Source organism: Archocentrus centrarchus, chromosome 13 (genome assembly GCF_007364275.1).
Source record: "Archocentrus centrarchus isolate MPI-CPG fArcCen1 chromosome 13, fArcCen1, whole genome shotgun sequence".
Classification (NCBI taxonomy): Eukaryota; Metazoa; Chordata; class Actinopteri; order Cichliformes; family Cichlidae; genus Archocentrus; species Archocentrus centrarchus.
Genome location: NC_044358.1, coordinates 3,793,199 through 3,812,026, shown reverse-complemented (window position 1 = coordinate 3,812,026; position 18,828 = coordinate 3,793,199). Strand labels below are relative to the sequence as shown.

Below are 18,828 nucleotides of genomic sequence, written 5' to 3'. Positions count from 1 at the left end.
GACATGGTCCTGTCCAAGCTTTTTTGAGACGTGGTGCTGCCATCAAATTTAAAATGAGCTAAATATTTTTTAGTAAAATTGTGCATTTTCCATACATCTGCTAAGTAACACTACAATAGCTACAGCTGTGTAGATGAAAAAAAAGGTGTGGATTATTTCAGTGTTAGACTGATCAGCATTTCTCCTTTGTGGGCCGTTGGTTCACTCCACTGCCCACTCCAGAGAACTGCTTGGGTTGGATCAGCCAACTCAAAGATGATTAACGAAGGGGGGGGGGGGGTGCAGGGTTGCTCAACAAAGCACTGTTCAACAGCTTGCTCTGGTCTTGCTGCAGGCTTACGTTACCTCTTGTGGGGGGTAAATGCGGTGGGAATATTCGCAGGCTGGTCATACCCATATTGACCCAGATGTTGGACTGGGGGGAGCGCGTGGCTGGCTGCTGTCGCAGGAAGAGGAGGTAGCGGGGGAAGAGTTCCAGCTCTGGCTGGCCTGTCTTGCTTTCCAGGATTACCTGTAGGGGTAGGGAAATTTTTTAACTTAATTTTTAATTAATTTTCTTTCTTCTTTCTTTGCTTTAGCTGTATAGTATCCATGATTTCAGATGTAATACTAGCCAATTAGATCATTTACTGAGACAACATGCACATATTTTAACTTCATCAGCGCTGAACAGATGACCGTATAAAGAAATCTGTGATGAACTTACAGCAGCTTGCTACAGAAGTAGAACTGTTGGAAAGTGAGTAGTGGACAGCACTCTGAAACCTGAGCTTTGGACTTACATGAATTACAGTTTTTATAGTTTACTTCATTACTTGAAACTTTGGCCACATTTAGCATGAACATGGATACTAAAAATAAATTAGGTCAGTAAGTGAACAATCCTATTACCAATTAGTTATACTGAAAAATTATTAACTCATTAGGTAGGTTGAAAAAGTCAGACGTTTGTCTGTGATGAAGGTGGCTCTCTTTTAACCCACACAGATAACCACAGCGTGTCTGTCTGTCTGTCTATATAGGCCCAGATCAGGTTTATTCAGAGGTTTGATTTAAAATTTGGCCAGTTGGATTTTGATTCTTCCAACAAACCAAAGTTATAATAAAACAGAATTGTTTTTGAAGTCTGACTTAAGTTCACAGCCGTGCTCTTTAGGTTATTCTTGCTATTGGTTATTCCCAGGCACTAAATCACAGTAAAATTGAGGTTGATTAGCTCCTGAGTGAAGAAAAAGAAGATGACTTTATTTGTCATTATATGTAAACATATAATGGGTGGGTGTGCTCTATTCACTCACCGGTCGCGGCAGGCTGAGGTTTGCACCGTACCAGTGGTAGAGCGCCCGCCACACAGGCTCTGGCACCGTCTCAAAGTCTCTACGAGTCAGCAGCTGCAAGGAGCGTTTCAGCCTGCCACCCTCCATAGTTAACGTAGGGGCCTGCAGAAGCACAGGACACACATCAGCATTCAAATCAGGGCAAAGAGTCACTGTTCTGTCTCTCTGAATTACACTAACAAAAACAGACAGTACCCTGACGCTACACACAAGCTGAAAGGCTGCTATCATTACAGAAAGATAAGACAAAACAAAAGAGAGGCACCATCTGCTCCCTGAGAGCCTTTGCCAGCAGAGGAGGAGCAACTCCTGAACAACCTGAAAAAGAAGCTAGTAGATACAGTCTATTCTTTTAATGCACCACTGTTTTGTTTGTGTTTGTATGTGCTAAAGCCTGCAGATGCACTTATTGCCAAAAGCCAGGACCACATCTGTCCTTTACATGCACAGCTTTGTAGGACATGATGTTTGAGCATCACTCAGAACACAAATCAGGAGGGAGTGCAGTGATCCTGGAGTCTTCTCTGACAACAAATAGCTTCTCTGTCCTCATATGTCAAACATACCCCAAGCCAAGCTGTGAACATGATACAGGATGCACGCTACATAATCATCTGTGTGCAGTTGCTCTTGTGATGTCAAACTCAGAAGTTGTTTGGTCCACAAATAACAAATGAACCTCTGCAGACACAAGACATTGTGATTCTTTGTAGCCTGAAAATGTGTAAGCTGGAGCAACACCTTATTACAGCCACACTGTAAAATAGTATTTAGTCCTTGCCTTCATGGGGTCAGTAGTGACCAGAGGCTGGTTGTCGATGGCTCCAGGTCTTTGTGCTGCCAGCTGGGAGGGGAGGTGGCCATTGGCTCCAGAAAAGCACTGATTGTTGTTGTCCGAGACATTGTGCTGACGAGCAAAACAGCTCTCTGTGGCTGAGGGAGCTACCTGGGGGCTCAGTGCTAGTGGGATAGAGGGGGGGTGAGAGGAAAGGGACCAGAACACATATACAGTAATGATAAAATCAATCAAGAATCAATCATCCAAAATCAAATCTAATGTAAAAATAACACCTAAGAATAATAGTTAATAGTTTTGATATACAATCCTTTTCTATAAAGAAGTGTGCTGACTGACCAGTTTCTGTGGCCTCTGAAGCACTGGACACAGCATCAGGTGACCTCTCCTCAGAGGGGCTGACGTGTCCGGACGTTCCCAGTACTCCCAGTCTTTCAGGCGGGGCAGGCTCTACGGTGGCTGTGGCCATTGGTGTTCTGAATGAGCTCAGGATGGACGGCTGTTCCACCACGATGCCCTTATGCTCCTAGAGGGGAAGACAACCGGAGAGATTGATCACAGACATAGCCGGTATAATGTTACATGCTACTGACTAATGGTCACTGCTTCTGCCCCAGTGAAGTTACAGCACAGGATACAATGATAAGAACGGTCTGATATACTGACTGGAAGTGGGTGAATTAAATCAGTTATAAACAGTCGCAGATATCAGGTGTCTTTCAGTGGGACAAAAACAACGTTTTGGTGCCCCGATAACTAATGGCCTGTGTGTAACCAAGCACAATACTGTTCAGTGATGTATGACTCCCATTCAAAGTGAATGAGAGGTGGAACTGTTGAATACTGAAACACGTTCAAATCCTCTTTGGACAAATAAATGAGCAGAAAGCTTTCCACAAAGAGTGACGCAGCTATCTAGGGCTTTGTACATCATCATAACAATTCCTGAAAGACTGTACATAAAGGTATATTGCCTGTATCAGCATCATAGCATGTTGCTAACACATATGGTAACCGTACTGCTGTGGACTGTCAGCAGCAAAAGTTATTTTGGCCACAAAAATCACTATCGGTTTAACTGTAGGCTGTATTTAAAGTGTTTTTGGGGCTTAAGCTGCTGTCGGACAGCTCTTTGTGTAAAGTAACTGAAGCTGCTCTTTTGGCCAAAGCCACCAGACTCCGCTGAAAGAAAAAAAAACGTCTTAATATAACCCACTTCACTTACATATTTCACGTAGTCTTTCCACTGCTGCCACCACAGCATAGAGATGAGGAACCAGTTCTGGCCTTGCTGTAGTCCATGTCTGCTCTCCCTCTCTAACCAACCCCTACACACACATACAGAATGGGGGAAAAAAAAAAATCACAAATCAAATGAGAACCAACTAAGAGTCCTTACAATCTCAATAATGACTTGACAGGTAGAGAGGACAGGTATGTACCTGATGATCTGCCCCTCCTCCTCAGGAGTTGCAGGCCTGAGTCCCAGGACTATGTGGCAGACCTGAACCAACAGAAATCCACACAAATATAAAAATCACAATGAAAATAATGAATTCCAACAATAGTGTGCTTTAAAGTTTCTTTTTCAGGGTGCTGACCTGAAAGAGCAGGTTCAGGAACTCATTGGCCAAAGCGCTCTTCACACTCCAGATCTGGTAGTCCTCGAGGGTCAGGTGACCCAGCTGGTGAGGAGTGAAACAGAACCAAGGTCAGCATTCTCAGGTACACAATTCTGAAAATAAACACTCCTCTGACACCTTTGAATAGCCTTGTGGTAAGATAAGGTAGCTTATGACTGCAAGCAGCCAACAATCATACTACTGCTACTCTGTGAAGGCTAAAGTGGAGTTTACCTTTTGTAAATCAAGGTCATAATTTATTGAAAGCTACAGTAGCTTGAAAAGCATTAAAAAAAATTATGAATACTAACGACACCTGTACAGCAACGAGTGCATAACAAAGAGCTGTGTCTCACCTTTGTGGTGTCGTGCATCTTCAGGATGTCTTCTACTATGTCTGACACACTACTGTGCAGCTCCTGCAACAGCAACGCAATATATCAGCACGAAGCAGGAAACATTAAGCACCTCATCCTAATCTACTGCTGTGAGGAAAAAAAGTGTGTAGGAAAAAAATTCCATGAATCCAAACCGTAATGAATATATGTGACGTAGGATCATACCAGCTCAAACAGCATAAAGTTTCACAGCTAAAAAGTGCTGGGGTAAGTGAACAGTCGGTTGTTTGCACGATTTTGTTCTGCAAAAGGAGGTATGCACACTTCCTTTTCAATTATTAAATAATAATTATAAGTTTCCCTGGTGTAAATGTTTTATTTGCTAAACCCTTAGTGTCAAAAAATAAACTGCTCTTCCAGTTAGTCTTTCATCTTGAGGACTGCTGTTAATACATAATACTAATAATTCTAAATGACCCAAATTAACATGTCTTGTCACTCTGGGGGCAGCATCTGTACAAAGACCCCTATAGCCTGATACACTCCTTTATTGGACTGTTTGTCAAAAAAACAAATTCAAGTACCTTACTGCCCCCTAAAATGATAAACCACCACTATCACACAATATTCAAAACACGTTTCTGAGGAATTTGTATACATTGCTTAAACAAATGCTGATCAGAAAGTATTTAAATTTTGTTAACAGAAGAAGGCTCATCATCACTCTACAGCTTGCTGCACAAAACCCTGACCACTACCATCTACGAGTGCCCTTTCACAGTAAAAAACAAGCAAACAAAAACTGCCCATTGCATATTTCTGAGAATGAGTCTGTTTTCAATGGGCAAAAATATGAGAGAAAATTCAATGTTTAGTACAACCTTGAGCACTCTATGCAGTGTGTGCGTGTTTACTCACAGGAAGTACGTCTGTGCGATTGTCCTTCCACACCTCCAGCAAGGCCACCACCATTTCGTGAAGTTCATCTCGAGACAGAACCCCATCACGGTCCACATCAAACACTTTAAAGCAAACTGGAAGTGAAAGACAGCAAGATTCAATAATGCTTATGAAGCACCACACTGATGCATCATGCTGTTCAGTATATGAGCAGGAAATCCAATACACTTCCACGTCTGCCAGTGCAAATGTAATTTCAAGCACCAGTGAAAATCCTGATGACAACAGTCAATGACTGTACCCCACTAATCTGAACTTTCTTAAAAAAAAACAAACAAGAAAAAACATTGGAGACATTTAAACGTCAGACAGCAGATCCAAGTGAGAAATGCTCTGTGCTTCTGATGAAGAAGAAAATAGAAAGACTTGGTGGGATGATGTGAAGTGTCTGGAATTCAGGCATCCGTATGGATTTCAGCCCCCAGTAAAGCCTTACATTTCTGCCTTTCAGCCACAGGCCCCCTGCAGCACGCAGAAAGTCCACAAGAGATCTCTTTGAAGTCAATGTGATTGTCCCGATTTTCATCGAAGGCGTGAAACAAGCCTGGAAAACAAGATCAATAACACATAAGATTATGGACACTTAAAGAGGATTGTATTCTCTGGTGGGGGCATGAATTCAAAGCCCAGGCAAAAAAAATAAGGACGTCACTTTGATCTCAGTTTTTTATCTACAGAAAATCATGACTTGCAATGTAGTTCCTCTGTGCAGTGGACTTGAATAAATATTATCTTACCTTCGCTCAGTGAGGCGTGAATGGGAGGAGAGACGAGTGGAACGAAGGTTTCCAAGTCAAAGCGGCCTGTTCTGGACTGGGCTTTCAGCAACCAGTAGCGCTTCTCTAAGTCTATAATATCAGACTCCTCCACTGCAGCAGGAGCACAGAGAGACAAACAGGTATTTGTCACTTAAGGATTGTATTGCATAGCGACATTTTCCTGTTTTCATATCAGATTCTCTGCACTTTTCAAACATTAGTAAGAGCAAATCAGGGTTTTTTTAATTCATTAAACCATCAAATTTAGACTGATTTAAGGACTTTTTAGGCATTCTTGATACAGTCATTTCTAAAGCATGTTTGGTGTCACTACAACAGTGCTTCATGTTGTCAACACATAATACAACCAAGACATTGCCAGAAATGGAAAGATAGCACGTGTGTGTACATCTATACAAATGAAGCCAAATCAGAAGTGCAAAAAAAACAAAAACCTATACTTCCACCTGAGGCTGGCTCCAAAAACAAGTCTATCTCCATGACTCCCACATTAAAATGACCAGCTGAGCAAAAATAAATGCTTACAGCCTGGCCACCATCAACAGTTTCCTCCTTTATTACAAGTGTGGGTGAATTTTGTTTTCACAACTCATCCATTTTGATACTAGTAAAACTGAAAGCTAGGGGCATCAGTTACGCTGCGGTAACTGACACAAGCAGGCGTAGCAGATAGCTGTCTGTGAGGCCTTGCCTCTGCTAAATGGAGTCACTGACCTGGATCTAGCCACCTTTTTTGAATGGAACCACTGGATAAATAATAAGACCTGTTGTGTGGTACAGACCATCCAAGAAGTTTGTGCTCCATTTTTGATGAGTGAAACTCTACTGTTCCATTAGCCTGTTGCTCAGGACTAATTAACAGATATGTTAGCCTGCAGTACAATTTCTGAATACAGCTTGCTAAACAACTACGCTAATATCAGCTGATAACTTATCACTCCACCTTTTGTTGAAGGTCACTGCAAAACGCCACGTTCAAAACCAGCAGACTGATGCATGTTTTTTTAAACAGCATGGCAGACCAGATTATACTGGCTATTCCAAGTAGCAATTACACCTGGATTTTAAACAGTGTGTAGATATATATACTAACTAAATATGACACAGCTACCAGGAGGGTTGCATAGTGTCTACTACACTGCCCTGTAAAGCCAAAATGAATACGGACTAGAAACTGATATTTTATTGAAGGTTTTAATATTATTAAAATGATTATGTAAGATATGTGTACTTTAAAATGGAACAACACAAAGAAAAAGTTAAACCACAAAGACCACACGCCTGCAAAATAAGGCTACTCTGAGTTTGCCCTGTTTTCTGTAACTGACCAATCCAGCATCTAGATTGCTTGATTCATGATCAGTAGCTGAATCAAACCAAAAATAAAGAATGAAGTCCTGATAAAAGCGATTTAGCTGAGCTGTATTTCAGATGTCCAAACAAAAGCTGTTTGCAGCCCTCACATGACCTGCCGGAGGTGCAAGTGAGAAAACAAATGGCAGATCAGACATTAATGGAGTACAGTACACAGGAAAAGCATCTGCTTTTATCTGCCCATTATCTTTTTCTTTACAGGAAAGCCTACTGCGTTATTTACTTAAGAAGTATCACCTAATAACTTAAAAGCTTTCAAATTTCAAACCTTTTTCTTACATCTTCATTACTGCTGCAGATGTTCCTCTCACCGTGGAGCTCTGAGTATTTAACAAACATGTAGCTACTGTGTTTTTCTTTGGAGGGCAGTACAGAAGAACCGCATTACAGTGCAAACATGCAAATGGAGAAAAATAATAACTACACAGTGTAATGAATAATAAATATGGTGCTTAAGGGCAAAGAGGAAAGAAAACATGTGAGCACGTGGGCCTGTATTCATAAGTGAGGCTGTTTACAGGTGAAGGGAGAATTTCTATGGCCGTGTGGGAGTATGGAGGAACAACAGTGACATGAGCCCACACTCAGACATGCATTTGACCACATATTAGCTGAAGAAAGGATCTCCTAGGGAGAACCAGCCTGTCTGCACTGCCTCAGCAAAGCCCAGTCATCATTCTCCACTAGGAAACCACAGCTGGTCAGCATCTTTTACCAGCTCGTTCAGCCCTATGTTACTATCAACTTTCATACCTTCTCCTAGAGAACAGTCTAAAAAAAGATGATGGCAGTTCTGTTTTCTTTTCTTTTAATTTCTGCTGGAAAATTCAGATTCTTTGGCTTATGAAGTTAAGGACATAATACAGACTGAAAGCAATGCAGCTGCTGCAGACAAAGCAATGACAAGGATGTGTGTGAGAAGAAGGGCACTGAACAACAGTTTAGTATTTAAGTGTTATATGAGTGTGTGTTTGCTTTAAGCACTTTGGTTAGTGAGACTGAAAGCGAGCTACTATACTATGAAGCCTTGAAGCCACAAAGGAAAGCTGGCAAAAATGCTGTGTAATTTCTCTGTGTCACAGCTCTTTCATTTAAGATTCTGACAGAGTATAACGGAGTATTTCATTATCATCATTAATGTCCAAAAAAAACATTTTAGTTTTTATTCTTTCAGCTTTAGCCCTGTTGGTGTTTTAACTGTGTGAAAGTAAGTAAAGAGTATAAAAAGAATTCAAACAAATTTGATATGAAGTCCCGAAGCACAAGCTGCTGCTGTTTTAAGCCTTTTAACATTTATACAATAAAGTTGCTGTAAAATTGTTTGCATCCAATAAATATAAAGGAATAAAATTGTCTTTTACAATCTATATTTATTACTGATGCTCATCAGGGAAACACAAACACTTTAGATGCTATTAATCCAGGCACAGAGGTCTGAGGGATCTTCCAGAAATGGTGACACTATTTTCAGGTGATCTGATTGGTCGGTAGGTTGTGTTTTCATACCTGCTGATTTCTAATCTGGAGTATAACTTGCTCTGGAGCAGAATAGGTTTGCAGCATAAGTTACCACTGCAATGTACCCCAGTAAAAAAGTGAACCACCTTTGTAGTATAAAAAACCCAGGATTAACCCTGAAGTTATGTGGATAAGCCCAAATCCTGCTTTGTAGTACAGGCCTCAGGTGGCTCTGATAAGCCATTTTGCATTTTCTGGGTCCACTTGTCCTCTTAGCGGGGAATGGCCACTGTAAACTTGATCTAAGTGATTACCTTTATCCTTTGAGGAAACACTTTTATCATGATTTTTTTTTTTTTGGGGGGGAGGGGGGACCTTTCCAGGACTGTAAAGCATAAATCCATAGAGTATGAGGACTCTCTGAATGCTTTGATGAGGGTTAAATATGATGTGAATTATATGCTGCTACCTTCACAGTCACAAATCTCAACTGACGTAAACACATATGAGAGATTTGGTATCGATGTGTCAAAACACCAAATGCCATTCATCCAGTTGAGGTCAAGAGGTCGGAGAATCAGTGACTAGAGCACTGCAGCTGTTGTGCCGGCACTCAGCTGAAAACATTAACACAGTGTGTGTGTGTGTGTTTTTTTTTATCTGTATGCATATACAATCAAGTTTTCAGAGTAATGTTTTCATTCAATTTGTTCCCCATTCACAACAGCTTATATGTAAAGGACTACCCACCATCAATTCATCATGAGTGTTACAGTAAGCACGCTAACTTCCTTACACTGGTGCTAGGTGGAACCCGATCAACAAGTTCATTGGTTGATCAGGTACAAACCACCACGACCTACTGAGGAACAGAATAAACACAACAGTAACAAAAGCACAGTAAACTCAAAGTAGGGTTATGTAATGCTCAATAGGAGAATGGTATTTGATTTTGCTTGTCACAAAGTGATACGGATCAGACCAATATAGAACATGAGGCTCTTCCAGAGGCAACAAACCAGCCACCTCCTTTCAGCATTCTAATCTGCAGCTTAAGGTAACTGGATTCAGCAGCTAGCCAGCTAGCCTTTGGCATGTAGTCAAAACAATGATAGATGTCAGAACAGATGCATAAATCAAATAGCAGTCACTTCCTGGTAGAAACTGAAGTGTGAATTCTCAGTCAGGTTAATAAAACAACCTGATATAAAAGCTTGTTTTTAGCAGCTATTGGTCACATGTTCCAGTCAGATGGGATGCAGATGGTTGTGACTAGATTCTGATGGAGATAAAGTCCAGACAACAGGCTGACTGAGAGCAGGTTATTATAACTTCCTGTAGTACAGTCATGAACATCACAACAGCTGATCCTGGTCTGAGTGGGAAGCACTCGATAACCTTTTCTTTCTACTGCCACTGGCAGTTCCTGGTACAGACATTTTAACTTGAACTGAGGGGAAACACTGAGTACAAAATGAATTATTTAAACCATGACTATATGGAGATGGCATGGAGGAAATAATACAAGACTGATATATTATTGAAGGTTCTGGACTAACACAGAGGGTGGGTGCAAGGGACTCACAGCTACCTTCCCATCTTAAAGCTCAGCTGTCAACTCAAAAAAAAAAAAAAAAAAAAAAAAAAACCAGCAAAGAGCACTTCCTTAGCAATAATCACTAAAACAAGTAATGAGTTCACCCACGCTCTGTGGTCCTAAACAACAAGGATATAACAAGCTCTGAATATCAGTGGACAGGATGGAGAGACAGCAGCAGCTCTCTGAAGATGTCAGTGATTAGTGTTGGTAGTCAAGAGACAAAATAAATGCTTGTGTTCAATATGCTCAACATTCCTCATGACAGGCTGACTGTTAATCTTTAAAACTCATCAGTTTGACTATGGATCCACTCCTGCACAGCTTCCATCCATCTCAACTTCACTCCTGTCTTCCATAAATAATGGTGTAGAGCTTAAGGTTACACAGAAGAGCCATTCTTTTCTGGATTAAAATTTCTAAATGATGGTAATGATACAATTTCAGTTTAGCAGTAAATGCATCAACCTTTAAAGAGCCCAAGGACTTGCACTTCTACTGTGCTAAAAATGAACACAACATCAGCTCTGTGACTATTCAGACACTGCTACTCACAAATCTAGCAGTGAAAAACATGAATTCTTATACTTTTCATTTCAATAATAAAACTGATCCAATGACGGGCTGTTTCAAAAGCAGTTACAATTTATGGTCTCTACAGGAGGTGCCCTGCAGGCCTGATACCCACCTAGAGGTACTACTCTCTCCGAGTGGCAGCAGAGATACCATACCATTATCCAGGGAACATCCTTAGACAGGTGTTGCCACAGCCAGCACGTAGCATAGTAAGAACTCCCCACATCAGCTGCTCACAGAAACTATGTCATCCTGCCCAGAAGGCTGTTATTTCCAAGGTTTTCTACTCTAGAACACCAGAATAGTATCACAAGCTAGCAAGTTAGCAGAGAATTCACTGTGTTAAGTTCCACCATGAGTCAAGCTTTATGTTCTTGTTCTGGGAAGAGTCACGAACCAGGTCTGTATCAGTCACTCTCTCCCCTCAACTCACACACACACAAATACAGATAAAGAGACGCAAAGTTAAGAGGATAAGCTGGAAGCAGGCAGATTAAAGGCAACCTCCAGCTTCTCTGGACAAGACAGGTTCTTTGCAGCACTCTGACCTTAATAGGCTAAATTTAGTTCTTGGTCTTGTGAAAACACTAACATATAGATGTTAGCTAACAACATAACTTCCTTTTTTTGACTTGTCAAACATCACTTTGGTAGACAAATGATTATATCTACAAACAAAGAAAAATCATGACAAACAGATTATGTTGCATGGCTCTATCGTTACTTTTACTGTATCTGTGCTTTTACTTTTAATTTGAAGACTTTGAAGACTAATTTCCCAATGCAAATGTGGAAAGCTGAACTAAAGATATCTGCATGACAGCCAAGAACCAATTCGATGCACCCGAATACACATGGATCTCTCACTGTGTGGAGTTTATGGAACAATACTGATGTAAGGCGACATGAGGTAAGGGAATAATGTGGTATGAAAAGCTAAGTTGAATAAACTGATTAATGGAGAAAATAGTTTTACACTAAAGTTTATAAAAAATCCAAATTTCTGATGATGGATTGAGTAAGTAGTGATCTGGTGTTCTGCAGCGTTGGACTGTTACATCACCAACTACCGTATTTTCTGGAGTATAAGTCGCACTTTTTTTCATAGTTTGGCTGGGGGTGCGACCTATACTCCGGAGCGACGTATATGTGACATTTATAACACATGAACCAAAATACTCCAGCCACTTGACATCTCCGTGAACCGGAGCTTTAAGGCAGTCTTGCGTAACCTGTGGGCGCAGTGGATGATGGACGGAGAGCACAGCTTAACGGCAACTGGGAGAATGCGCCACCAACTTTCCTGGAAGTCATTGGATGGATCAAGAAAACATGGGCTTCAGTGACAAACCATCCTGTTGGGATTCAGAAAGGCTGGAATAATTGGAACTGCAGCTGACGACGAGTCTGACTAACGCGACACAGAAGAGGAAGCGGCGCTTCGTCTACGGAGTGTACGGAATTGTTTAGAAGTGACACCGAGGATGAAGAATTCAATGGATTGATGGTTTGGTTAACTTGTTAGTATGTTCTTTATGCTATGGTTATCTGAATAACTTAATGTTACGTTAACATACCGAACACGTGTTCGTTGTGCGTCATGTAGCTGAATGTGTTACGTTAGCATAACGTAGGCGTAACCGTGTTCGTCCTGTTCTTTAATCCATTATTATTTTAAATTGCCTTTCAAGATGGAATTTCTGCTCTGGGTCTCGGATTCTATCAACCCCTCCCCCCCAAAAAAAGTGCGACTTATAGTCCAGTGCGACCTATATATGTTTTTTTCTTCTTTATTATGCATTTTTTGGCTGGTGCGACCTATACTCCGGAGCGACGTATAGTCCGAAAAATACGGTACTTCTTTTTAAAGACTTTTAGCAGGCACTGACGCGCTAATATGGAGAGTGAATGATTCAGCACATTTGCAAGGTAATCCTTAACACAACTAAGGTGATAAGATGCCAAAAGAAATGGAGCTTTCCCCAGTCTTTGTAGGATACCTATTTGTGCTGTAGAACATACGGTTTCTGAAGAGTGCCACAATCTTGTTTTATAGCCATGCTGTACTTGCAATACAAATACATTTGTTTGGTAATGAGGTTTCGTATTTGCAAACCACAGTGTGTTTGTCAAGTGAATAGTAGGGCATCAAAATCTTAGATCATTAAGCTTTGCTAGGAAATTTGCTCCTTTTTTTGCCTTTTTTGGACAGCGACTATGCACAATGAAATGTCACAGTTCTCCTTATAACTGTACACTGCTTTAAACAGGTTGTACTATACTACTAGTATTGAACCTCAATAGTATTCTGTTCTCCTTTTAAGTACACAAATTAATCAGTGACATTAACACCACCCATTCAAATACGTCAGTTACTTAAAGCCAGCTGGGACAGAGGCAGCTGTCAGTATTTAAAATAAAAAGAAATGCCCATTTGCCAGCATCAACATTCAGGTTCTCTGGTCCAGAACATGACAGTGAGTCACAAATACTGAATACTGGAATACTGAAACTGGAAGACTAATGGATGGATCAGGGTGATATGTCGAGCCAGCACGAAGAAGATGGAAATGGGGAACCGTCTGTTTCGCTCGCTAAGATGTGGCAGAACCCAGCACACACTCGGTCTGTAGCTAATCTATTACATCCCGGAAATAATCTGCTTCCAACCCCTGCTTTAAATTCAGGACCAAATGTTTACAAGTTATAAGTTTACTTAAAATCTCCAGGTGAAACCCTACCTAGGCTACTTTTGTTTACATTTGACTTATGCTGTGACACTGTATATAATACTGTGTCACTACTACAGAACTATAAAGCTGCTGCTGACACCCTGTTTCAGTAGATTGACGCTTTTAATTATGGAGCGTGTCATCAATGACAGCAGCTCACTGGAAAAGGTTGGAAAATGCCTTCATTTAATCACACTCATAAATGCTGCTGTCTGCAAACATCAATAAAACCTTCAGGATTTTTTTTTTTCCTATCAGAAATGTCATTATCAAAAATTGTCTTGACCTATAATTTTGAGTGCTTTTTTTTGCATGAGCCTCAATCATTATCTTATGTTACCTTTAACCACTTTAACACATACAACATCCTGCAAAGGTTAACAGAAATAGAAAGCATGGCCTGTGTGTTGCATTGTCTGTAGAGGAGGAAAAAAAAAATACCACCACAGCGTGAGGCAAGTTCTTGTTATGATGTGATAAACAATGCTGAATAATGTTTTTGCGCGGTCTTGCAACAAAAACATTCAGCAGTCCATCTTAGGCTCTCAATTTGGTGGCAGACATAAACGCATGAACAAATGAACACCAGTATTATGCTTGAGGGGGCCTTACAGTGTGTGACGCCTGCTAGGGTCTGGTAGAAAGTGGGCGTGTCGCTGTCGTCAGTCAGTGTGACACACACTCCTCCTGACAGCAGCCATCTGGACAAAGTGAAGGCTTCCTTGTCCTGCAGAAGCCAGTTCTTGAAGCGCTCAAAGTTCACCTTGTCACCCTGTCCAAACACATGAACAAAGGCAAAATTAATTTGCTGTCACCATAGAGCTGAATCATCAGCTGTGTGGAACCCTGAGTGTGCTGAGTCTGTATCCTCATTTAATGTTGATGAGGCTTGCTCTGTAACTAGTGATTAGCTGACTGACAAGTGGTTTTAGGATGGGCTTTTTAATCTTAGACTTAAGCTAGATACGGCAAATTAGCCTGCCAAATTACACAAAGTTAGACAACTCTAAACATGCAGCAGTTTAGAGAAGCACCGACTTCTGCTGCTTTAAAACCGGTGGCAGTCTTCTTTCACCACCACAGGTTTACTGACATTTAAAAGACGACAGCTCATCAGAATGAGTGACAAGTGCTGGGGCAAGGCTGCAGAACTTAAAGCACAAGGGCAAATAAGTAGATAAAGGAAAGACACTTTGCAGCACCTCAAGGTGAAAGCTATATTCAGCTGATAGATGTAAATTCAGCACCATTCTAAAGTATATTGGAAAACATCACACTGAGAATGGACAAACGTGCACTCTAATAGTAGAAACTTGCTGAATTGTAACTACCCCTGATGAATGCAAATCCTTCTTCACCATTCACCACAGTGTGCAGACACAACCTGATAATAACTAGCTGATGGGCATGCCTGCTTGGCACATAACTAGACAAAAGTGATGCTTAAAGATGTTGTGTTACAAGAGTTCTGTAAATGTTGCTAAGCCTACCTCTGAACTAGGGATGTGTGTTTCAACATAACTAAATGATTTAATGTTACCGCCCTCGGTAGCTGGCATGAGAAATACAAGCTGGTTAACCCAAACTATAGGAGAGAAACACCACACCACATCTGTGGTAGAATGTTATAAATCAGATTTGAGTGACGATTACATCAAAATAAGCCACTTCAACATAGCTGCCGAGCTGAAGACTTTCCTCTAGAAGGACTTTGGTTGAACTAATTATTCATATATTTTAGTAATGTATAATGTCAGCTAATATGAACAGTTTTACAGTAAACTGATAAATGACCACTCTAAAGAAGCAATGTGTAACCACATTCTGTATAGGTGTGTGGACAATGACCTGCACAGAAAGGAGCCAGCAGGTGCTAGCCCTGCTAATGTTAACCACACTGAGCAAACTAATCTAACATTGTGCGTTTGTCACAGCTTGATCACACAGTTCAGTGGCATTTAAAGTCAGGATTTATCACTGCCTGATATTTATTATTCTTTGTTTCACAGGCATCTTAAATACATATCGTTAGCCTAATAGCATAATTGCCTAAGTCATATTTTGGCCAAAATTGAGATATCTATCTAAATGAGTCTATACTGTTAGCAGAGTAGAATTAGGTAGGTATCTCAAAATATGCCAAAATATGACTCAGGCAATTATGCTATTAGGCTAACGATATGCAATATTTGTATGGACGATGTTTAACCTTAATTAGATTTAGTTCATTTGATATTTTTTAAAACTCTTTACTACTCTATTTTTCTCCTGTTTAATTTCACCTAGAACATTCCCACACTGTTTAACCACATAAACATCTACCTAAAGTTTACTATGAGTAGCAACAGAATAATATAGTGGTAGTATGAGTAGTTTTGCAGGCTAGTGGTAATTTCAGAAGTCAAATTGTAACTATTAGATTAATGATGGACAAACATGTTGGCTTTAACACAGTGACAAGTGATCTCATAATGAAGACTCATCAATGTAAAATGACGGCAATTTCAGAGTATTAACATTGATAAAGGGAATAAAAATCCAATGAAACAGAGGAGGGCCACACGGTAAAATTAATGCCTTTAATATCTAAAAACGTAAAGGAGATTTTACTGTGTTGTATTTTCTGGAGTTGTTTGCTATAAATCATGTTCTGAAAGCTGTTTTTGTTTTTTTAATAACAGCACAGTAATGCCTTGTCAAGCCAAACTTTGGATCTTCTCAGTGGAGTAGGCTCCATGTGGCTGTGGCTCAGGAGGCAGAGCAGGTCACCTACTAATCAGAAGGTTGGTGGTTCGATTCTTGGCTGCTCTGGGCTGCATTCCAAAGTATCCTTGGGCAAGATACTGGACCCCAAGTTGCTCTCCGATGCAAGCGGAGTGTAAATGTGTGTGAATGGTAGACAATAAAAAAAGCACTTAGCTTAGTTTCATATGGAAGTGTTTGTATGAATGGGTGTGAATGTAAACATGTTGTATAAGAGCTCTGAGTGCTCAGTCAGAGTAGAAGAACTAAGAACTAGTCCATTTACCATTACCATGTGGGCTACTAGTTAAAATAGATGTTTTGTAAGTATATGACCAACACCTCGGTAATAATCAAACTCTCCACATTATGAGCCAAGGAGAGAACATGAGTGATATGGAAGTCATTAGTCTGTAGCTCACTTGGAATCAAGTCCATGAGTTAACAGAGTTAATGCTGTGCAGTCTTTTACAGTGTTTGCTGACCTCGCTGAAGAACTCCTTCAGGGAGGCTGGGACTTCTCCATCCAGGACCTGCAGAACTGCTTCTATATCTTCTCTGGCAGCATATCCGCCCAGATCGTTGGCAAATAGGCTGAAGAGGTCTGTGTACACACACACACCACACACACACACACACACACACACACACACACACACACACACACACACACACACACACACACACACACACACACACACACACACACACAAAAAAGTGTTATCACAGGAATACAGGCCTCCTGCACACAGCAGCAACCTGATAGAAGTCACAACGTCAATAATGGCCTGATGGATTTGAATGCCTGCAACACACAGTACAAAATACAACTACCAGTATAAGCCTGAGGAAGAGGAAGAGAGGACAGAACAGAAGAGATGAAGAATAAAAAATATATATATATATCACAGTTGCTGGGTATCAGAAGAGTAATTCCTCCATGTAGCTTATCCTACAAAGAAATCAATGAGATGTCTCACACAGAAAGAACCCTTCCAATGTGATGTTACTGAAGTTGTACATGTTTTCTGCCCATGTGTAGTTCTGCTAGTATACATACTGTTCTTTAGGTATAAGGGCAACGTAAGGTGACAGCATTTTTAAAGCATGGATGACTACAGAATGCTGCTGTATTGTGGGAATAACAATAAACAGCTTCATATTCTGCTGGGAGTAGATGAGTTGAATACTCACCAGCTTTCATCAGTTCACTGACAAGCTCAGGATAAAAGTTTTGTTCAGATCTTAAATTCAAGTGTTTTGCTGCAGCTCTGACTCAGTTCTCTGTTTCTAATGCATATATAATGACAGTAAAAAAGACTGGAAAACACTACAGTGCAAGTTAAAATTAGTGAGTGCAGCATTATTGATCCAAGTAATTATTTATTTATTTATTTATATATTTATATATATATATATATATATATATATATATATATATATATATATATATATATATATAAAAAATGGAATGCCGTTTAGGAAATATCATATATATATATTAAAATGAGAGTCTGAATATATTGAATGAAACTTGAATATATTGAATGAAAGTCTGAATATATTGAATGAAAGTCTGAATATATTGAATGAAAGCTGTGGTCACGGAAGCGCCATCTAGTGTTTTCGTTACGTAAAGCGCATAATATCGCTACAAGAAGCGGCACTATGAGTCAATCTGCAGTTCATCTTCACTGTTTCATCGTGGAAGACCAAATGCAGCGAACCTCTCAGGTCAGACAGCTCCTGCATGCAAGCTAACATTACGCAGAACATGCACAGGCACCCTCCACAACAACAGGCCCTGTCTAGAATCTGAGACGTGGATGTGGAAGGCATGTTCTGCTTATTGTTAGCTTGATACGCAGGAGCTGTCTGACCTGAGAGATTCACTGAATAAAACTCTTCATCAGTAGTATGATTAGGAACACTGCTGCTAGCATTATGTTGGCCAGTTCATGCATTTGCCAGGGTGTTAATTAGCTACTCATTATTTGGGATTTCTGCCACTAAATTCCCTGCAGATTGACTCATAGTGCCATTTCTTGTAGCGACATAATGTGCTTTACGTAACGAAAACACTAGATGGCGCAAGAGCCTCCGTGACGTCAGTTTTCATTCAATATATTCAGACTTTCATTCTATATATTCAGATTCTCATTTTAATATATGTATATATATATATATACATATATATATATATATATATACATACACATATATATATATATATACATACACACACATATATATATATATACATACACACACATATATATATATATATATAAATACACACACATATATATATATACACACATACATATATATATATACACATACACACATACATATACATACACACATACATATACATACACACATACATATACATACACACATACATATACATACACACATACATATACATACACACATACATATATATACACACATACATATATATACACACATACACACACATATATATACACACATATACACACACACACACAT

The 18,828-nt window shown here is 40.0% G+C and overlaps 1 protein-coding gene across 2 annotated transcripts in view; it reads right to left on the bottom strand.

The window, feature by feature from the left end:
* Positions 1–18,828, bottom strand: part of usp32 (ubiquitin specific peptidase 32) — a 75,295-nt gene that overhangs the window by 24,581 nt on the left and 31,886 nt on the right. Inside the window, exons 4-16 of one of the 2 annotated variants that reach the window (XM_030743923.1) lie at positions 16,797–16,915; positions 14,182–14,341; positions 5,791–5,922; positions 5,490–5,597; positions 5,012–5,127; positions 4,112–4,174; positions 3,735–3,818; positions 3,576–3,637; positions 3,359–3,461; positions 2,473–2,659; positions 2,119–2,297; positions 1,299–1,439; positions 346–511 (exon numbers count right to left, since the gene is read on the bottom strand). In XM_030743923.1, coding sequence (XP_030599783.1) covers positions 346–511; positions 1,299–1,439; positions 2,119–2,297; positions 2,473–2,659; positions 3,359–3,461; positions 3,576–3,637; positions 3,735–3,818; positions 4,112–4,174; positions 5,012–5,127; positions 5,490–5,597; positions 5,791–5,922; positions 14,182–14,341; positions 16,797–16,915 — 1,620 coding nt within the window. The remainder of the gene's footprint in view (positions 1–345; positions 512–1,298; positions 1,440–2,118; positions 2,298–2,472; positions 2,660–3,358; positions 3,462–3,575; positions 3,638–3,734; positions 3,819–4,111; positions 4,175–5,011; positions 5,128–5,489; positions 5,598–5,790; positions 5,923–14,181; positions 14,342–16,796; positions 16,916–18,828) is intronic. The other variant, XM_030743925.1, reaches the window with a different exon arrangement.